Here is a 23786-nt window from a genome sequence, read left to right as displayed (position 1 = left end):
TACCAAATTTGTACTCCTTACCGGGTAAGGCAGCAGGGAGACAGTCATTGAGTCAATGTAGTATAAATATAGTATTCTACTAAGAACTGTACAGTAACAGATTTAAACGCAAAATCTTTTGTTTGTTTGCTATAACCAAAATTATTTTTGCTAGAAATCAATGCATTGCCATGACCTCCATCTCTGTGTACTGTAGTATCCTGCTTGTTCAGTTCACCCCTCTAGATTTCTCCTAGGTGGTACAGTCCATAATATAGTGTCATGATCCCTCAGTCCTGTACTAATCCCTCCCAGCAACCCTGCCAACACACCACCATATCTCAGATCCCCTCACTGTCATCTTTCAACAGCAGACTCAGGAATATAAAACCTTAATTTCCAAAGGTAGTGAAGACTTAGTGTCAGACTGAGGCACCCATTCAGTGTGTAACATGGGAGACCAGTAAACAGGACCAGGCATAAATTGAGCATGGAGAACCGCGGGCGTGTGCCATGAAACACCTGTACTGCCTCCTCACCTGTGCAAACGGAGGGCCATGACGTTTCGCAAAACAACGGCATACTGTAGCACACTAACGTCCTGTTCATGCCTGTAGTTACAACTGCCAATAGCTACCGATAACATAACAGCTGTTAATCAGGTTTGATGGATAAACACATTCCTCATAGTCATAGAGTAGGTCAGAGAAATATGGTTTTTCAACTTTGCAGGATGAGATTTCTTGCCAATTGATCCATTTTTTTTAGCTTTGTTGAAATATCTATCCCTACAAAATTGTAGTATGTGCAAAAATAATGGTATCTATAAGACGATATAACAAAATGTCAAAAACGTTGAATGAGGTCTAAAAATAAGTAATTCCTGGAAACTCTGATCCATAGAAAACTCGTCTTCATCTAAAACTTTGATCTGATCTATGATTCTGTGACAAATCCAAGAAGAGGTATATGAAATTTGTTTTCTTTGATATTCCAAACAAAAAATAATAATTGATGCAAGAAATAAAGAGCTTTCAAGTTTCAGTGATTTTCAGCCAAAAAGTCTGTCCCAAAGTTGCCTTCTTTGTGTAAGGCCTGCTCTTGTTTGCAGAAAAGATCACCTCAAGCCGAAGTACAAATTTGGTGAAGGTTGTTGTCAACAGTGGCAGAATTCTGCTACCACGGCAACTATATATACAATATCATCAATTCATCATAACTACATCTCATAATTCAAATGGTTAAATCTAACTAGTATATCATGCCTTGGTTTAGATGAGAGCAAACTTTATCAGTTGGTCTGCCTGTTTGTGACTGTCTCAACTTGACTCATGCCTGTAAAACTTAATATGTGTAGTTCATGGGAAGAACATAAACCCACAACAGAATCCCTTACAAAAGGGGGCAACAGACTTTTCTACGTACAGTCAAGAGAGAAGTTGAATTCAATTTGGAAGATGAAATTTTGGTAACATGCAAGCAGCAACTGTGCTTTTGCTACTATCATAGGATTTGTTGGTCTATCTGCTTAGGCTCCTTTGAAACTGGGTTGGATTCATGTACAATAGACAAAAAAATTCCAATATATCTCGGTATATACAACTAAAGAGGGTCTTTGTGGCTATGACTAAAGCATGGGAGGCACAAACATTAGACACCAGTCAAACTGTCTTTTCAACTCACTTGTCACACAACCATTTGCTTGTCCACAACAAGTCTTTCAATCTTAAATTTGACCCTTGCCCTAGTTCCTGACCTGGCCAATACAATCCTGTACTTCATGGCAATTTCTACCTTTGTTAGCATAAGCACTACCATTGGCAATTACACCACTTCGTCATGACTTAATGAGTGACCTTGCAAAGTTTATTAAGTTTGGATTGCAGATATAAAATGGTTTGTCTTCACGTACTTGAACACTTATGACCACCTGGTCCATAACTGGTCCCTAGGCAACCAACGGTCCGGGCATACTTACTGCAACTGTTATAAAGTTTACTAGTGAAGTACAATTGCAACACTTTTGTACAATTGCTAAAGGTATAAGTTGTCCAAAAATTTCTTTCCAATTGAGTTCTTTCCAAGTTGAGTAACAGTTACAGTCCCTATGATTAATTTGTGGAGATATAAACTTTTGTATGTTCGGGAAGATTTCATTGGTGCTTGCATAACATGTTCGATATTTTGCCAACCTTAGACTTGAAACGCCATCATCCCGTTTGCAAACAAGAGTATGGCAGTTCTGCGGCAGAACGCAAACAAATTCGCTCCGTTTCCCATTGTTCCTGCTTCGCCACAACAGAGCAATATGCACACACTAATGGCTTATCCTGGCCACTTTATGGGTCAAACTTCAAACAAGGGAATGCTCATTACATACCATAATGCTGTGTTTCCTATTGTTTTACTGACTACAATCCCTCAATAAATTCTGTTTGAAGTGTCTTGTTCAAACACTGCCTACATGCAGCAATGCGCCATCATGCCATCACACTTTTAGAGCCATGGAGTTATCATAACGCTACTCCTTTATTTTAGAACAATAGAATTTGATCACGGGAGGCTGCGAGTTGTGAAGATTCAGTAACGACTTGCCCCAAGGCCAAGTCAACACCGTGACACTAATGCGTAATCTGACGGGAACAAACAAGGCACGCTACGTGCAGGGCAAGCACAGGTGGGCCTTCACCTGGACAATCGCACCGCCCCACCGCTATTCTGACACATCGGTAGGTGATTGATGCCTAAATGGGGTCATAACACTTGGGCAGGTGAGGCATGGTGATCCATTTCTGCACGATATGTTGGAGAGTAGAGACCGCTGCCTTCCGGATACATAACAAACTGATATGATGGAGCGAACAAAACCAAGACTGGTTGAAGAAAAGAAGATAGTCAAATTTTGAGGATAAAGACACGATAAGAACTGTAAAAGGAACTGAACACACAGAGCATGGCATAGCAGCCAATAAAAGTCATTGTACTAAGAACAAAGGAAAGAAAGCAAATATCGGAATTCATGGGTTATATATCATTTGTCATACATGTAGGTATATCTTCTTATCAGCTCACAGTGGCTACTGGATACAGGCTAGAAGTTGAGGTACCAGTGTAGTTTTCATGACTGAAAAGTAAAGCGCTTTCAGAATGGTCCTTGATGTTATTTTTACACAGCAAGATAGAGGTTTTCTTGTTTTCAACAACCAATATGAAATCATGATATTCGTTCCGTATATCTTCACACAAGGGAGACAACCAAAATGTAAAATAAAATTTTAAAACGAGCATGGCTAAAAAATATCTGCCAACTACGGGTAGTCTGGACCTCTAGTTTTAGCTCCTAACTAAGGCACGATCTAGACACGGTTTTTCCCGATATCGGCGAGCAAACAACCTCTCGCCGACAGCTTTTTTTCAGCGTCTAGATGGAACTGCAATATCGCCGTCAAGATATCGGGAAAATTTCTCCCGAAAGGTCCAGACCATTCGTATGATACCTTACCGATAGCTTAGCAGGGGTCCCCGACAGCTTCGCGCGCATGTAGATGCTTCCCGACTTCAGGAAGGCTCATTAGCATATAACGCCATTTGGAAAATCTCGCTATATGTTTATGACTGCAAGCGCCATGGGTGCCCGGCCCCCTACGTTCTAGATCCCTCCCGACATCTCCACAGATATCGGTAAAAACTGTGTGTAGATTGGGCCTGATTTTTATCTTTGATATACAGTAGCTGAGCAAAGCAACAAATATATGGACAACTTAGAAACATGGCTAGGATAACTTAGTTACATTTCTAAGCAAAACAAGACTTGATTTAGGAAGACGTAGTTAGGCTTCAAAAGTACCCCATGGATAGGACTCTGCAAGATGTTTATGTGAGAATATTCTCCAGATGTGCGAACATCTGTAACCAGTGTTCACTACTTTTCATTTGGAGTCTTCAAAAGCTTCTTATTGTGTACTGACATCTGCCCTATACATCTTACGCCTTCTTTGAGTTACGCTTTGATAATGCCTACAGGTTCTATATCCTGTCTTTCCTGGTAGCAACACGTAAAGAATGTTGAGTCCGAGAAAATGTGCAAAGTTTCTGGTGACAAGAATGACATATTCCATATACTCCTAGGTCAGCATATTTCAGCTTACACAATTGCTGCATTTGAAAATGAACAAAACTATAATAAACAAATGTACGCTTTTTTGCAAATCCTGACTCTTAACAGTACAACAATGATGCTTTCTATGTATCTCCTTTACAACTCGCTAAAAGAATGTCCAAATCCAGCCTTGTAAAAACACTTTGGAAGATTTCAATGGTAGAAATCGGAGCAGTTAGTCCAGTGCCTGCCGTCAAATCTTTGAATCCTCGCAGAATAAAGCAGGTTTGTGCTGTGTACATGTTTTCTCCGCTGAAGGTAGAGTTAGCTTAAGTCATCCTCAGTGCATGCGAAAGCCTGGGCAAACACCAGCCTTCTCCCCAGCCTTTCTGGTTAAATAGAGCAAGGAGGATTCCCTTTGCAAGGCCTTTGTTCCGTCCCCACATATCTCTTGGAAATGCTTTTAGTCCCACCACCCAGCGGCTGGAAACAGTCGTCACGTATTCAACAGTACGGGGCGTGTACGTGGACTAATGTGGCGGATCGCGAGAACTCACACCGTGTTTCGTGTTACTTACGTTACACCATGCTTACAATACCTGACCGCCTGAGGTAAAAGTATACCCGAACTATTTCAAAACTTTGCTTTATGATTCACTTGCAACTATTCCCTTCTTCACTTTCAAAAAGTATGTAAACAACTTTCAGAGCATTAAAAATATGCATGACTTTACATACACAGTAACAGAACAACACCACAAGGCAGTCCTAACAACACTTTGATAAACCTTATTACTTCACAATGTTAAGTAGTAAGACTGTGAAGCTGATCTTGAGAAATATTCCGAATTCCAAGGCGTCACCCCTACTTTACTTGTGAAGTCTTCTGATCCAGAAGGACATGTGTGAATGTTATCTACAGTGGACACCAACTAATTGCATCACTGCTATTGGCATAAGTCTGGGATTTGCATAGAATTCTGAAAACCCAAACCATTTGCCATTCACTCCATTGTAAATACAATGGTATAATCGCATCATCTATTATGGCATAAATCGGACATTCGGGTAAAATATTGTCAGGTCAATCGCATACTGGCCCGTAAATATGTGATAGAAAACAAGAAAAAAAGTCGAAAATGAACTATCAGCGGCCTTTACAAATGCATTCGATCGGCAAAACCGTCAAAATTGCCGCTGAAATGGACAAATAACGCTGGTACGCCGCGCCGGCGGCACCCGAGAGTTACGCAATACAAAAGCGCAAAGGGTGACGGGATAGCATCGGCGCCATTTTTCTTTTGTCTAATACGCGCTGATGTTTGTGAATTTTCGAGCTAAAATTCCCACTGATTTTGTGAACATCGTCTACCCAAAACCAGCCATTTTGAAGCTGAAATGTTTGTAAGTTAGATAAGTTCGGGCATTTAGCCCAGTTTGTTCCGAGTTTGTAAATATGGCTGGAAGACGAGCGACAGTTTTGGCGTCATTCACCACGGCATCGGCATGCTTGTTTGTTTAGCGCTACACTACATGTGTACATTGCTCACAAAATCGTCAATTTTCAGCAAAGTTTCCGTACCTTCCGCTTAAAAGTTGTAATCAAACTAATGCTTATCGGTAAATATGTTATGTTTAACCTTACGATGATCGGACTGAGCGAGCACACGTCGATAAATGTAGTCTGTACAGCGGTATCTAAAGCTGAGAGTCACGCTAAAACTACAATTTCTGTGGATCGGAGCATAATTTTTTTTTACAGTTCAACGTTACCACATGATGTTAACGTTACATTAAAATGTTGATGATGTGTCGGATATGTATAAACGTGTGTGTGATATCATTCTGCACTGAAATGTGATTGAATCGAGACGCAGCGGATGTTGTATTTTGTTTTATATTTATTTCTTCTCGTTACGGACTAACGTTACGTATGACGGACACGTGCCTGTAAAGGAAAAAAAAGAAACTTGGATAAATATTAACTACAATGTTACTTCTGCATATGAAACATGCATGTTCATGAATAAAATTTAGTATATAATACCAGTTTTGACATGTGTGTGTATGGTTATTTCAACCCTGAGTCCGTAACCAGCACCCCCCTCCCCCGCCGATCGTTTGGACTCTCCTAGGGTTATTGGACTAAGTCGGGTAAACGGGTAAAATTCGCTGACAAATCGATGATGCCAATAGCCGACTTCTACTGTATTCCCATATGTTCAGCTTGATTATAACCAGACGTGACTGTTCGCAGGGTTGACAAGAAGCGCATGTCCCACTTAACATTCTCACATACTGTACCTTACTAGTTACAGTAACTCTTGCAATGTCCACAGTGATTTTATTTTCACAGGTTTTCATGACACATGGAATATGCATTTCCAGGGTATCATTACTGTATCAGGGAATTGTTTCGAGAGCAACAACTTCAAACACATAAAATCCTCCCTTCCCCTCATACTACAGAACAAGTCCCCAGGAAAATAAAAGAATTTACAGAACTCTACCCCACACACATTTCCAACCTCACAGTAACAACTGGGGAAACTCTGAGAAGGCTTCTGGAAATGGTCCAATGTTTGCATGTGATTTTGTAATAAAAGAAAACACAGCTGTTCCTGTCCTTAACCCAGATTACAGATTGGTTGAAAGATTTTTCATCTACCCCCAGGCTAGATCTAATATGGAAGGACACATTCCAGAGGACCGCCAACATGTTCTTTCTTGTCAAAGTAGTAGTACGTGAGTAGTATACATCTATATGGGAAGTACACACCCAAAAACGATATCCTTTCGCTAGACAATACAATCAAATACAAGTTAAAGTCCTTTTTCAATAGGACAGGTGAGTAAAAGTTTACTAAAGCGATCAAACTTGATTAGTTTAAAAAAATGAAAAGGCAAACAAAAATGATGTGTGAAAACAATTCTTTTCATACTATTTTTAAAGTTAGCTAAACGATGAAATATATCGTACAGCTGAAGAAAGTCAACAGGCTTTCCTGTGTTTTCAATCCCAGGTCATTTGAAATTCTTAGGAATGGTCAGGAAGTTGGCCCCTGCCCTGCACCTGTTTTTCCTTATCTAGTATAATCTACCATCTTCAAGAGTTACAACATTACAGGGGCCATACTAAAAGAAACATGTACAAGCTATTACAATACTACTAAAATCAATGAGAAGGATAGACTTTTAATCTGAATACGGGAACTGGAAGAGGGCTTGTTTACTAGGTCTGTCATGTATATTTGCATGAACTTCGGTAGAATGTACCATTTAACAACAACTGAAAAGGTGTAGACCTGACATGATCATGATGTCATGAACTGATGAAGGTGTATGTAAATTCAGACTGCAAAATCATGATCTAAATTAATCAGCCTGACAAAGTAAGAACAAAAAAAACATATTGGAGAAAACTCCTTCTACTCAAACTAAGAATACCTGTGCAACACCCCTATTTCTACATTGTTTTTCCCTTTTCCGTACACCAGGTGTACAAGACAATGATGCCTGTAGGGACTACATTAAACCTGTCTGCATACAAATCCCTGAAAAAACGTCCACCTTATCTCGGATTGCGACAGCCTCCCATTTCCATTAGAGTTTTATGTATTCAACACTTGGCATCCCCTCCAATGAACTCCCTGACGGCTAGCCCATGTAATAGAACGACTCCCAGAGAACAAGCAAATGGTGTGTGTCCGCAACGTTACATTAACGCATGCGAATGTCACAGCTCAAGGAAGGATTTTAAGAGTCTTAAGAAGCAATCACTGAAGGAAAATATGTCGCTAAGGAAGCTGAAACTGTCGAGAGTGTGTTGGCATTCTGCTTTACACAACCACAAAGGATTAACTTCAATTTTGACATTTTGTTTGACAAAGTATGTTACTTGAGAGTTGTAAATTAGCCATAATGGAGATGGTATTATGCGCTGTTGGAAATTTCATCCTGAATACAGATAAGGAAAATGAGCCACAGGGGTATATATTCTGGTATGATACATGTACAACAAGCAGGTAGTTTACAGCAGAAAATGTCATGGTGTAAACTGGGATTTCATTGGTAAAGCCATTAGAGCAGGGTCATAAACTGAGACAACAGATGTTGCTTTTAGTTCGGAGAAAGGTTCTTTTTTAAATAAGGAATGTATGTGACATGAATTATTTATAGCTTCCATTCTAACTGAATTGATTGCAGTCTTTCTTGATTGTTATAACCATTCCCTCCTTACATGACATTCTTTAATGGATCAATTACTTTCAATAAAATTAACATTAAAAAAATAGCCTCAAGTATTAAAAAAAGTCAGGTTTAAGATGAAATTGGAGCTGTCTGACAATATAAACAAAATTTTCATACACTTAACACACCAAGGCATAGAGGACGCATTTCATACATGATAACTACCTTGCTCTCTTGTGTTCTTCTTTCTTCTCTTGTGTTCTTCTTTCTTCTCATTTTGGGACGATTTCTTACACAGGAATATCTAGGTCACTGTATATATTCAGTAGGTCAAGGGTCATCTTTTGCTGACTACAAATCCATATTTTCCCAAAATTCATTTATATCTCTAGCTATAGATACTAATATTTCCATAGAGAACAATACCACTGGTCTTTCTATCTAATATAGTATCATTCCTGGGAGTGCTCAATGCTGTAGAGGGTCCCTATGGTACAATTTCTACCAGGTAACAATATGCAAAGGACCAACAAGGGAATGGTCTCAGAAAGATTAGTTCAAATTCAGACTTCTTGAAAAATCATAATGTTGATAAGAATGGACATAATTCAATTGTGTGTAAGGTTTCAAAATCCAATATGTACTATTATTCTACAGAAATATCCTGGTATCAAAAAAACCTTGAATATGTCGAAAATATTTTGAAAACTACATTATTTTTAGCTACATCTCAACACTAAAACTTATCAGCAATTCTGTATGGCCATAAAAACAAATCAAGGGAATCCCTTCCTAAGAGGAACCAGTATATACATTAGCACATACCATATCTATTATTCAATATTCAGTTCACCAGTAAATTCCCAAATGTTTCTCTATAATCTAATAGCCCAGGCAACCTTGGAACTGATATTGGCACAAATCTCAGCATCAAAGAGCACAGATACAAAGAAAGAAATGCTTGCTTTTAATGCCTTTGCGTTACCATGACAACAAAATCCATGGGATAAACATCAAACAGTTCGGATGTAATTTGAGGGGTTTAATTTGGAAAGAATAACCTTGTATGTGTAACTATTTGCATCCCATTCCTTGGTTATGTGGTTTTTACATTTTAGTTCAACTGTTATGTGTTTACATATTGGTTTTCAATTGAATAATTCCATATCTGCCCAGATACAGGACTGCCAGGTCAAAAATTCAATAAAGATAAAAGGAAATATTCAACATATTTTGGATGTCTCCCAAAGGCACTTGAGTTATTGCTTTTTTACTAATCAACTTAGTACAAAGCTTTTTTAAGGTACCAGATAATGTTTTGTACTTCGCATGATGTGTTCAACAATGTTCAATTTCCAATCTTAAAAAGTGTCTTTCTTTTCCATTGCAAGCATGTAAACAAAATTTCATAGCAAAAATCATAATACATGATCAGCATACGGTGTTTCTATTCTTAAGCTACAGTACCTGCCAAAATAAGCTAACCTTTATTATGATGATAGCCTTCGAAAAGCTTTGACAATTATAGTGCTAGAGTCTAACATCGTAGATCTAAAACATTGAGCAAATGCCAAAATTGGTCACATTAATTTCATGCTTCGTGGATATTGGGGATGGTACAATCAGCAACACATTTATACTGTCAACAAAACATTGTAGACGAAAGCACCAACAATTTTGTTTTGACATTGTCAGCGACTTCCACATTATTTTTCTACTTCACCTTGCTGTAATACCCTTTTCCCTTAGAATTTATATTAGAATCAAGTGTAATAATCACTAATAGTATTATAGTAGTGATAAAATAATTCTCCGTTGGTATCCACAACTCACCACTGGCTAAAATAACACATCACCATCCAGGCTACACCAAAAATCGATGCCTGCCCAAATTTAACAAACTGATTATTGATTTCTCATAAATTCTGCCCCCAAGATACGATTTAGATTTGCTTCAGCAACCCATTTTGATCTTAAAGAAAACAGAAAGATTGAGGCAGGCCATTTGTTTGGTCTTTCTAAGTGGCCAATGAATGGACAGGTAATTGTAGCAACAATATCTCAAGTTAAAAATACAAGCCAATAAAAAAATATGTCCCCCCAAAAAGCATGAAATTTTGACAGCACTAAATGATGTCTGAAATAAAACTTCTTCAAGGAATTACACAATATATTTCACCAAATTTAGATTTTGCATAACTCTAATACAAGATAAAGTCATCACAAATTAGAGGTTCTGACAACTTCAATGTTAGAACATAGCCAGAAGCATAGTTTATCTACACAGTTATTCAATGCAGCTGGCACCCTGCCAGATATAACATAGAGGCATATACACCTAATCCCTTTGCAATGAAGTTAAGGATTTAGCATTTTCAATTAAAGCATAGCCTGGAAACATAACCATTTAAGGATCACTATAGAAACATACTATATACAATCTGGGGCATAGCAGGGTGGTTATTCATTCATAGAAACTCTGGTACTGTAGGAATGTGTCTAACCCCTTTATAAATTTCCACATTTAGTATGATTTATCTGTCCCTGTTCAAAGTTTACAAAAGCATTTGTATGTACAATGAGATATACATATATAATGTTACACATATTTACTGGAATTGCATGCATCAAAACTGGTATTATTTGAGACATAGACCTACGTGTACAAAAAATAACTTGACCGTGAATGTGTGTGCAGAAGTTTACCTGCCAACTAGTAATAATGAATATGCATGTCTATTTCATCTCCATCCCCCAAATCATTTGGTTTTCCAATACAGTCCATTATTAATATCATAATATCACTATCACAGTATCAGACAAAGGAACAGTATAGGTAAGACACAAAGACAGGTAAAAACAAAGGAATAAAAAAAGACAGAGTTATCCTAAATCGTACTAGACACATTTGAGGATTTAAGATGTTCTGTATGTACCAACGACATCCCCAAGGGCACAAATCAAAAAATAAAACCTGTTTCAGTAACTTCTTGTTGTCATAACAAAGAGGTGTAACATGCGGCCAACTGTAAAATCAATACGAAGTCATGTTGTATTCATGATACTGGCACCTCCGTGGACGCACTATCTTTCTATCAGCACATTTTCAGTCAGGTACATCTATTTTATTGCTATCGGATCAGCATACATGTACATAGCTCTTAATGGGATAGTGGTTTGGAACGCATACTTTTGGACAAAAGCTAACAAACACAATGATTTTACAATCTTTCAATATCATACTTCTGGTTTCTAGAATTCCTTACACAAATCACCGATTGTGAAATGACCCTAATACTGTCTTCTACTAAAACACAGCAATTTCCACTGTCTGATCATCGGAACTTCTGCTTATCAACATCATAATATTCACTATAGACTTACATCTCTACACTAAGTTAACAGATATACTTACTGGATTTTATTTCATTTGAACCATCAATGTTGTATTAGTCCACCCTTCATTCTCATTATTGTTTATCACGGCTATCAAGAACTCGGCATGACAAGGCAACAAAACCGCAACATCTAACGGACTCCTTCATACGATAGCGCAAGGCAAGACTGCCGCCCATCTATTATGCACTTCGCCACATTAGCAAGCGGAAACTCGACATTGATAACATCTTTAACTCCTTAATGCCTCCTCTTTAATTAAGCAACGATGCCGTCATTCTCGTATCTTACTAAGTCCCTTATGGTATAATTTCACACCAAAATCGATGCCTCTTTCTTTGCGTATTCGCTACTGCAACTTACTTATGCGGAGGATGTACAATCAATCAAGAATTTATCAGGAACCCTATTGGCTCATATGTCCTTGCTGCTGTGTATGCTTGATGAGAAAGGGAGACAGAGATTATTTCTGTCAGAAAGTCAGTACTATGGCCGAAATTGACCTTTATGTCTAAACAAAATCAATGTCTTCCGTTTACCATTCATGGACTGGGGAATTGGATTGAGTACAATGGTACTACAAACTACAATGTTACCTGTGGTACTACAAACAACTGCACAGTTAGCAAATTAAAATCCTTTTGTTTTGAACTTTGCCTAGTTGCGCATTATGACCAGGCAAACTCAGGGAAGCATTTGTCTATTTCTACTTCCTCTGGCAGGTAATTCAAATCTATGAAACACAGGAATTCTGTTCTTCAAGAGACTTTGGCTATACCTATACTAAATCCAATCACAAGCATGTTTCAAGCACTAGCTTGTGTCCAGTCAATCTGTTTATTTTTTCCAAAAGGGGGAGGGGGCTGCACCTGTTTTATTCAAATCAATAGACTTCTCTATTACTCCTGACACATTTAATAAACCCCAGGTTTCATTTTCACACACTCCTGGCTGTTTATGGCCAAAGCGGCTTGTACCCCTATAGTGTACTCATTTCCTCTGACAACGTGCCAAAAAAAGTGTTCTCCAATCTCTTTCCTAAAAGACAGATCAATATCTAAAAAGGTACAACAGTGCCTTTTGTAGAAAGCACCTAAATCCATACCTTGTTTATGAAGTATCATTTATGCGGAATGCTGCAGTCTTGACATAATTTATCTGTAGTAGTAAAACTAGAGCATGCAGCTGTAGCAAGCTTCAACTCCTGTTTTCCTGAGTGCCACATCTGTTTTCCTTTGTCTACAGCATCAAAAGCGTAAATTCCGAGCAAAAATGTCAGTCTACATAAATGCAGAGGTGACCATAACCATAGAAACTGTAGATTTATATGTCAGCGAGGTTTAGGACATGTTAGCAATGCAGATGAACCTAGGGCTTATCAGAACACTTTATCAGAAGAAGTGTGGAGAGTGACATTTCAAAACAGGCCTATTTGCTAAGCAGAGAATCTGTGAATCAGGAAGGGAATCTTCTATGCTGACTACAACAATGAAAGAAAAGACACAAATAAGATCCAGTTCCAAGTCAGAAACCAGCCTGAAGATGAATCGAAGCACTGTAAAAAGACTATATTCATAACACCTTCCTTCACTTACATCTTACAGCAAAGGCTACACAAAACGTTATTCCCATAGTGGGGCCATACTCAGTTTTAGCACACCTGCAGAAAGAACTACTTCACAAAGAGGTCCAATTAAAAACCCCATTGTAAACAGTACCATAAACTTTAACAACAGGATGTGATGTGATTGGTTAACCTAGTATTAATTCAATCAAGATTCAAAAGTGTTACATTCAGAATTCAAATATAACAAACACCTTGCTACTTTAACTACAGCAAGTTTTCATTAACTCATTACACAAGTTTACTATCCTTAACTGCTCACTTGTGTAGTACAATTGAGCTCAGGGTGTATTTATTAGGAACTCTCTAAAAACTTCCTGTATACCAGTAGGAAAGCCCTGGCCTTTGATTCAGTTTGAAGCATTTTGTGATCTTTTCCTGTTTTGCTACAACTGTCACATATAAACCTTTAAAAACAAACAAACACAAATAATGACAACAAGAACAGAATTGCATTCTTCATAATCAAAAATCAAAGGCAGTTTAGTCTGCTTGGAGCAAAGCAGTTTAGTCTGCAAAAGAAAGAAAGGCTAAAAATATTCAAAAAATGCAAAGATTGGGATCTTTAGAATGTGTTTCTTTAACATTACAACCACAGTACCAACAGGAATGTCAATCATTACCTTAAACAAACCAGACCCAACAGCGACTTCCACATAGAACGAACAGTAGTATGACAGCTCTTTTCAGATAGGGAAAATACATCACTTACATGTACCCTTTAAAGTTTAAAGGTTTTGAATATCCAAATACATTCAAATACCTAGTACAATGCTAAACGTTCTTCCAACACTAAGATGTATATGGACTGTGTACACCTTAGTGTTCGAAGATCTGCGTACAGATCTTGTGTTGAAAGAAATTTTAGCACTGTACTATGCTTACTACCAACACAGATGAACATGATATTCACATACCTGTTAGTGTTAGTGTATATCAGTTCATTCAACACAGTGTAAATTGTTGATGCATGAACCAAATCTGACATCTCAACAGACTTATTCTACTAAGATATTTTTCTATCAAAGTGATACAAAACTTTCTTGCAAACAGACAATCGCTATGCTCAAATCGTGGCAAGGAGGCTTCCGAGATTTTTCTGGATGACCATTTTCCCCCAGTGGTCACAGCAGAGTGGACTCAGTCAATCGTTCAATGTCCCCATGTTTGTTGGTAGAAGCCATTTGTGCCTTTCAACGTATGTTTGTCCACTTTTTGCCGATAAAACCCCAAGTATTTGCTCTTGTTTTAATGCAGTTCCCCTACAAAGTTTGCCTTGGCTGACCCCCAGTGAAGTATGACAGCAACTCAAAAAGGTATTTCCACAAAAACACAAACGCTTATCCGAAATGATAAAATTTGTCTTACATTTATTTACTACATTATATAGATGTGCAATACCGTATAAGGCTGTTTTCGACGTTTCAGGTATTTGTGTTTGCTCCATGGTTTTATGGTTATTTGTTTTTGAGAACAGCCATACATACCAACGCTTTACAGTCAACAAGCGTCCAGCCTTCAAAGTTCCGTTCACACCCCTACCAATGTCTCTCTGTAATATGTTCTCTTGAAAATTATTATTAAAATCAACAATCGTATTAATCCAACAATATGGCTTGCCTTTTTGAAATAAAAATGGCATATTTCCTACGAACTCAGAAATCTGCCATATCTTCTCCTAAACCCAATACCTACCCAACCATATGAAATCTACAAATCACATGTTACAACTGTTTGGATACAAAAAAAAACCTTCTACTAACTGAATGCCAGGAAAAGATTTGGCTAAGATCCAGCCAGGCATGAAAAAGTCCTAACACTAACATACTATAGAAGCTTTTAGCAAAAATCCCTTCTAAAACTCAGCTTACAGTTTTTTCCTAATTTGGCCCAAAGTGATCAGATTTGTGTTGAAGCCCCATTCTTGTAGAATGACTAGTACTTTCCAGAATTTGGAATAAGTAGACAGAAATTGCAGAAAAGAGAGGAATTTTCTCAACGATAGACTTTGGTTGGAAAAATTATGGGATCATAACGTTTCAAGGAAAACCATTGGTTATATCTAACTATTTTTCTAAAACTGCAAACGATCGGAAAGGGTTCGGATAGCGTCTTTGGCGTTTTGGCTAATCTACAACACTATTACAAGCTAGTTCCCGGTGGAAGAATCTACAGAAAAATCGTTAGAGGGCAGTTATTCAAGGAAAAATCGCAGCAGTTGGTCTGACTTACCATAATCGCTGGTTTGAACAAAAACACAGCAAGAACAGAGCCCCAAATCTCACGCCTCAAAACTACAAACAAACTCAATCTATATCTCTAGGTGTTGTTAAGTATAAGCAACAATGAAATAAAATCTTTAGAACCCTTTTTCTGAGCATAAACCGTTCAGATGCTACGATATTATCAAATCCTAGACGAGAAAATCCCCCCGGTGTCTCCTGTTACACTGTGTAGATTTTCATGAACAGCAACATGTAGAAAATCGGCTGCTTTTCGTCGCGATGGCCTGCCTGGTAGCAGACGAATATTCGTACACAGACTAATTTATTGTACATCTACACAATCTTTTGGCAGTTTGGAAGATTGTTTGAGTTTCTAGAAAGGTTGGGAAGGACTCACCTAACGCAGAGACGGCCAGAAGTACACAGATCGCGGTTGAGAAAGTCCATCGCACGCCCTCCCCACGCCGCGGACTCGCCATACTTGCGGGGTCCTACTCCCGTACTGCTGCCAACTTTTCCTACAATCTTTCGCCTTCCCCCGACCAAAATCCGGGCAAACTAGCTACGCATCCACGTCGTCGGGTGTTGGGACGACCCCCGGGAGCTCAGATCTGCTTTACGTTGGAGGAAAATGGGAGAAAATCCAGGTTTTGGAGAGTTTTCTTTCCATGGTCGACTGTAGATGACTCAACCGTCCGAACAAACTCACTCGGGGGTCAACAAAAGCCGCAATCATGGTAATTAGCTCTCCAAATTTGGGCAACAAACCCTTATTTGGGATAGACTGGAGCACTATTTTATAGGGGTGTTTTAATACATTTTTAGCACAAAGCGATTGCTTTCTACAACTCACACGAGCATTGATACGAAGCCAACTCGCTTCGTTTAGGAACTTTTCATACAAGAGAATTAAGGAGCTCCTTGATAGAATCTAGAATTTTATTCAACCTTCTCCAAACATTAAAAGGTGTAACCAAACATCGCTGCAACCCTTATAATATATATTCATCTTGATAAACACAAGATGACAATGAAACTGGGAACAAAGAAACTAAAAATTATATGACCATGAGAAATCCACACAAAAGCCAGCTGCGACTAAAAAGTCAGAGATTACCCCCTCCCCCCCCCCCCTGTCTAATGGAGTGTCCCCGGGGAGTTGTCATGATATGCACTTGACAATAGTGTCGCCGAGATTTAGCGCTATTACCACCCTTATCACTCTCACACATAATGGCCACAGACATGAATCATTAAGCCTCAAAAGTTGGTCATCCACCAAAAATGAACGATTTTGACATAAAACAGACTCCTGATATTAAAATTCATTCTCGTCTCTGTCATTCGGCTTTGATATGAGATCATGCTTGCGGTCTTGTGTGTTAAACCAATTATTAGGACTAGTATATCTAGCGTTGGATAATTCAATGTAATTCTCAATGGTGTGCGACAATGATCATGAACATGCGTTTCCGTGCTTGACGTTGAAAATGCATTAAAAACTGCATTGGCTATTGCACATCCCCATAACATACATTTGCCCATGCAAGAAATAAAGGAGATTGAAAATCGAGCGAAAATCGTCGACTTCGGTTTGATTTCGACTTATCGGGTTGAAAATTGACTCATTTATTGATATCATATCATAAAATAACCATAATTTTTTACAACCAATTCGCTGTGCTTGTCTCTGTAGGTAAAGAGAAAAATTACAAATATACCTGGGAGGTTTCCTCTACATATATCTTTACTACTGGCAAAATCTCCGATGAACCGAATGCTATCTCACCGTTAACGAGCAATTTGAAGTAATGGATTTGGGCGTGTTCAAATGTTCCGGGGCTTTAAAGATGGTATTTCGACTGCATATGCGAGAGCAGAACTAGGGAGTCAAATAGAAATAGCCCTCAACTTCATGGCTATGCTTTTCATTGCTACCCGAAAATTAAGCTCAGACCATAATCTGTTTTTTTTTCTTTTACAAATGATACATTATAAAATACCTTCGTCATTTCATTATATTTCACAACTTTTTATTTGCATTTTAGGTAATAATAGAAGGAAGAAATTTGAACAAAAACAGGATGTTAATTTGAGTCAACTCAATTCACAATACAATTTTTTGTTGACTTTGTTGTGGGTCATGTCATAGTGTCTGAATTGAGCATTTCGTTAAAACGCATCAAAATGTTTCCCCTCAAAAGTTATGGTCGTCTCATCCAACCCAGTCAATGCTTCATTCTAAGTTGAATTGGCTATCCAATCCAATTCATTTTACGACAGTAACTTCGCATAACGAGGTCCGCGCGACATCCGGAAATACTCTATACGACTCAGACCCTTTCGCCAAGACTCGTAAAGACTAGTTATGCCTGCAATAAACGTTACGGGGTCAGAGAGGATACAAAACGTCGTCCACTTTTGTCTGTATGACGATTTTCCCGCGTTAAAAAGGCTTGAGCCGCTTGACATCTTAGCTCCATGCATCAATTATGAGCAACCTATCAGACCTTGGCCGGAATTGGCTACGAGATATCGCCGTATCTCACAAATCCTACCCGTACTATGGCTTTACCAGCCTTTCCTCGAGTAAATTATGCAGTAACTGTCCATATTTCTCTGAATTATCTGCCAACTGCGGGAGTTTCCCCGCATTATGGAAGTTTCGTACATCTTTTAAATCTTGTTAGGATCTCTAGTTGGGTTGCTTGATCGAATTAATATGTCATATCGCTAAATTTTCCCTCAATCGCGTCATCGGAATGGAGAGAAATGAATCGTATGGAATTATCGTCTGCAGAGCCCGAGATTTTGGCGCCAAAATGTAATTACCATAATCCTTTGGGGATATATCACACAGAAGGATTTCCACGCCATTACATCTGCTTATGTACACTTCTTATATTCGGTTTCCACGTTTCACATAAAACTTTGTTTACACATTGTGCAAAAACATCGTAACCATTCCAATCAATATTATAAATGGTGTATGAAAAGATACATCTGTGGATGTAATATATTGTGTTGTGTATACATGCAGTATACAGTATCCGGGTATGCTATTAGAAAAATGAATCTTTCAGTATGACTTGAGGATGCTGTTAATATTGTTCCGCTAAGGTCTATCTAACAACACAATTACGTGTATCATATTCGTCCTATTAACTTCAAGCTATTCGCCAAGTTATGCCCTATACGAATACCATCAATCATAACATTTCAAAAGTAAGAAATGAGACATCAATTACCAGACTGGGGTACGTCTAATATATATGTAATGTTGTCAGTTTACATGCTGCTTTAATAACTTTTATTATCATGTAGTTCTTTTTCCTCATCTCAAACAGTTACTTAACATGCAGTTGAGGTGCGAACAAATCCATCGAACGATCTTTTCTTTTGTCGTACGATTTTCAGCAGCTATGGCGGAAACGACAGTTGACAAGAATCTACAACGACCGTTTCCGTCACAAGACAACCGAATTCTTTACGTAACGTTATATACAACATATCCACGACTGCTAATCCACTTGATTTGATGTCGTCAACTTATCGTGCGACAAAGGTGGAATGGCACTTAATCGGAAGGAAATAAGCCATCTGCAAAATGTAATAAGCTATAATTTCTGTTTACAGCTGTGAGCTCGCTGTTTGTATTTAGACATTTATTTGTTTATATTAACATCAATCCGATTCAATCATCATCATCTTTGAAAGGAAACAAAACCATTTGTAAGTGTATCATTATCCCAATCCTTTTGTTTCTTAATATACGATAGGCCAGTCTTTTGTGTAATTGCTCTTGTTGAATAACCTTTCATGTCATAATTTTCGAATAAAAGTATACACTTGGCAATACCGTTTCATGTCAGTACAGCGAATATATGCTGATGAAGAAGTAAACTGTCAAAGTTTGTCTCCTTCATCTTTACCTTTAAACAATATAGCTGATAACCAATTCCCAATGGAAGACGCTGGGTCATAAAATTATCATGAGATAACCGCTGATAAAATTTATCTGATCTTCTTCTGCATTTACAGGAAAGAAGATGTCCTTGATTTTTGCAACTGCTTCCGAGAAGTTGAATGATTGGAAGCAAGACTGCCAATGGTTGAGTGACTGACAACATGGATACAAGACCACAGTGGACACATCGAACTGACTTTATTTGGACGTGTATACTCTTTTTGATAAGTGTGGTGGGTTCTTTGACGTACTTGCGGTGTGGTTCTCCTCGAACATGGAACCTCCATTTAACGACCTGTCCGAGGGACGTCCCTATCCTAAGCTCGGAACTCATTTTCACCTGAATCGAGAGAGACAATTGCTGTAGAGCGAATTTCCCAAGGGCACAACATTGGAGCCTGCTAGGGATTCGAACTCAGTTCCTCCAAGCCGGCATCTTTTTAATTTCTCGCTACAGCAAAGAAATCACAATGATGTTACTAATACGTACGTCATGGTTGATTGAGTGCGAACACTTTGCACGGAGACCCCAGGTGCACTGAGGTCACCTGTACGGAAGTGATGCATCGATGACATATTTATACCTGCTTAACGTCACTTACGTCATCAAATCTCATACCTAGCTTACGTCACCAGACAACCTCGCAAAATGTTTCTATCATTCTCAAGCTACGGTATTTGTCATGAATTTTGTGCGTTTGTCTCTCTAAATCTTTTCAATCAAACATACTCTGATTACCAGGTATCACACTAATATGGCTATATTACTAATATGGATATATGTTTATATGGTATCTGAATCAAAAGTCCAATTAAACATATTCTACTTTACAGGAATCACATTGATGTTTTTGGATCATTTGCTTTCATCAATAAGATATTTCCAGGGTATATATTCATGTAGAGGGATTTATAAGAAAAGCATGATATATATAATTCAGATAACATACGATACGATTAATCCGATCCATTCGATATCTTTGCATGAAAGTAAATTGAAAGATTATAAAACTCAAACGACTTAAAACAGCATGGAATAAACAAGACAATAAGTAGTGATATACTGCTGTTGAGTTATGCTTATTGAAACTAGCAAAGCGATTTAGAAAACTCATGATATAACAGTTGTGATCGAAGACAATGTGCAGGTTGTATCTAACTCAAGTATCTTTAACATTTCATTAACTTCATTATTCATAAACTCGTGATAGAGCATTAAATGGATTACGAAAGACTTCTGTGAGGGGGGTTAAGATTATAACAACGACAGTTAGCAAATTATCTATCGTTCCCAATCGCTCAGCTGCTACAGTGCCTGATGATAATGTGACAAATACACGTAGTAGTCCGCTTAGTGTGTTTCTAAACAGATTGGGATGTGGCGACATGCATTTATTGATATATATGTCACAGCTTTTTGCAACATTTTTGGGGGAAATACATTGAAATAACATTTTGAATGGTCGCGCTAACTATTTTGTGCACTGCCTATTGTCGTACATTTTGGTTTATGGTTGAGCTGTATTGTGCAAGTTCTCATGATCAATAAAGAACGTAAGTATGGTCCTTAGTCATGACTCTCTTCATACAAAGCAATGAAATAGATTTATATATTCGACCATATGACAAACAGCAGCAAGAGATCAAAGGAGCGCACCGGAGCTAGATGGATATCAGGCGAGGGTAGACTTGGGAGTGTCTATAAATGAAAGCCTTAAACAAGTGAGTTCGATTATTCCATAAAACATGTTGACCCAGAAATCACGGTCCCAATCCTCATCAATGCTGGAAATCCTCAGAAGAAATCACGTAAGATTGGAAAAAAATAGATTGTCACGGTGACGCGGTGGTAATCGATCAAGAACGACAAACGGTACGTCATATGCTATTGGAGTCTCCTATTCTCTACTGTTGACGGGACACACAATAAAGGTGTACGTGAAGCAGTCACTCTTCAACATTGGATCTGATTGGGAGCACCTAGCTCAAGACCGCCCTGCACGGCGGTACAAACTCCATCAAGGTGCCAAAAACTTGAAAATGACCCTGACTTGAAGGGGGCTGCTAGAGGGTACAAAAAGACAAAATCCATGTACAACTGCTTTCATGTGCACAACTTGTGCAAATAAAACTGTGCAAGAACAGAGCCGGTCTAGTAGCACATCGCCGAGCTAGTCCATCTGAACAGATGAAAAAGGATAAACAGAAAGCAGTCATTATGCATGATACGTGTACTTTGTCAAGTACAAGTAGGTAGTGGTAGTGCGATGCGGCTTCGCTACGGCTGGTGTTCTAGCCAAGTACACCAGGTCACCCATACTCTTCTCAGTAAGTGTGTAGGGTTCTGTAACATGTGAAGGTTTGATAACTGAAGCTCCTGCGTAAAATTTACGTCACCATCCGAATTTTTCAGAAATATGTACCATACGCACATAATGAAGTTGGTGAATATATATATATATATATATATATATATATATATATATATATACTTGCATGAACACAACGCCACTACCTTAAGAGCTATAAAGCATAGAATGAATTTTAACGACTATTTGATAAGGTACTTAGCTTGTTTTCGTTAATTGGACTGTAACGATCGAAAAGCAACACAGTCTTCAATATCAATCCAGTCTCCTGTCTTCTCAGGCGCCATGTTTATGATTCATCGTTAGTAATTAATAACTTTCAAGCCATTACGGAATCATCATAAGTTAGGCGGTACTTGGTAACTGATTAATCTTTGTCGTCTTCTTACGACAGAATCACGGCTTAAAGTAAAGTCTCAAAATGGACTTTTTTTAAAAGATATGACGGAGGGTTTCGAATGAAGTAGTTATTTAATCCTCAAAATGTCTGCCTTGGATTTTGACAACTTGTCCCCAATTTAGCTAAAAGTAGAACATAGATATCTCTCTGATACAAACTGGGTAAACTATGAAATTGCTTCCATGTGTATCCACCATATCCCTTCCTTGAACCACGGGTATTCTAAGGTGCGTATATCAGGAAGACACCCCGTTCTGTCATGTTCGGATCTTACAAAGTGAAGAAAAGAAGGTGAACTTTTTTCTGATTAATATGCCCACCCATTTAATCTGGTGCCAACAGAATCCAGAAGATTAACCAAAAGTCACTTTAATCCGGCATTAGTCATGTGTGAGTCAGGTGTCATCTGTAGCCGTTATGTCACCTGTACCACATGACACATGCAGCACCTGGATTCTGTCATGTCCTGTCATCAACTGTGGGACATCACACCGGTTGCCACCAGTGTAACGATGGACGTACCAGAGTTGATTGAGGGCCTGCATGAGGGGATGCTTTCAACACTTAACGGTAAACCAAGGAGGACCGGCAACGGTTAACGATAAATTGATTCGTTCACGAGAAAGGTTTTTGAAATGGGTTCATTGAATTGTTTTATTGTATTCATGGAGCAGTTCGGGCGAACTGACACAACCACGGGTGCTCCCGGTTTTAGCATTTGAGCAATTTGCATCAATGCGACAACGCGATACAGAGAATTTGACTACACCACTTGAGGATAAAACATAACGTGTTACAAAAAGCTAAAGTGACAATTTACACTTCCCGAATAATTGATCGAAAACGAATAACAGTCGCCCGGCTGGAATTAACGGTGAATCAAAATACACACTACACCTCACGGACAAAAGGTATGAAGACCCTCCTGACTACATCGGCAAGTCTGTTGTTGGAACCGCGACGGATTGTCTTGTCCACTACACGACATCTTTAATAAATCTTGTTAAAATGCGCCAGAGTTTGATTACAAAAGCCATTCTTTTACCTAAAATCATCTGTATGTTTCTTGTGTTTTTAAGGAGCCAAATGGTAATAACCGTAAAATAGTGCTGCTGGCTCCATGTAATTAGTCGGTAAAGATCAACATTTTATTGCAGTCTGTATCTATAGCTGTTAGTTATATCCAGCGACAATCATTTCAAATTTCAATTTTACAACATGCTTCTCATGTTATGTTGCCTCATAATTCGTCAAGGCGCCAATAACGAATGAATTCGCGTAGTACTCGTATTTGCGTCACAATAAAGTTCTCCTCATGACTATATAAACGGCCGGACATTTCCTGACGTTATTGGCGTCGTTTATTTAGTTGAGTGGCATCACTCACAGGATATGATGCTATACGGAACGCTTATAGTAGAAGTGTAAGTGGCGTTAGAAAATACCATGTTCCTTTGGTGATTACGCTTTCACACTTGATTTCGGAGATTGTGACTGGCCTTGGTGCTGAAATAACTGCCATTCTATTTTCCGAAC

General features: G+C 38.4%; 1 protein-coding gene and 1 long non-coding RNA gene across 3 annotated transcripts in view; one reads left to right on the top strand and one right to left on the bottom strand.

Annotated features, from left to right (window-relative positions):
* Nucleotides 1-16247, bottom strand: part of LOC118412265 (neogenin-like) — a gene marked incomplete in the record, with an annotated part of 126729 nt that extends 110482 nt beyond the window's left edge. The window contains 1 exon segment of the mRNA XM_035814999.1: nucleotides 15912-16247. Coding sequence (XP_035670892.1) covers nucleotides 15912-15993 — 82 coding nt within the window.
* The window catches only part of LOC118412266, a 66099-nt gene extending 45157 nt beyond the window's left edge, over nucleotides 1-20942 (top strand). The window contains exons 2-3 of one of the 2 annotated variants that reach the window (XR_004830751.1): nucleotides 14547-14605; nucleotides 19556-20942. This is a non-coding gene — a long non-coding RNA (uncharacterized LOC118412266). Of the gene's footprint in view, nucleotides 1-14546; nucleotides 15898-19555 lie in introns of those variants that run through there. The other variant, XR_004830750.1, reaches the window with a different exon arrangement.
* Nucleotides 20943-23786: the final 2844 nt, after the last annotated feature.

Source organism: Branchiostoma floridae, chromosome 3, assembly GCF_000003815.2.
Source record: "Branchiostoma floridae strain S238N-H82 chromosome 3, Bfl_VNyyK, whole genome shotgun sequence".
Taxonomy (NCBI): domain Eukaryota; kingdom Metazoa; phylum Chordata; class Leptocardii; order Amphioxiformes; family Branchiostomatidae; genus Branchiostoma; species Branchiostoma floridae.
Note: the sequence above shows the minus strand (reverse complement) of the source record. Positions and strands in the feature narration are given on the sequence as shown.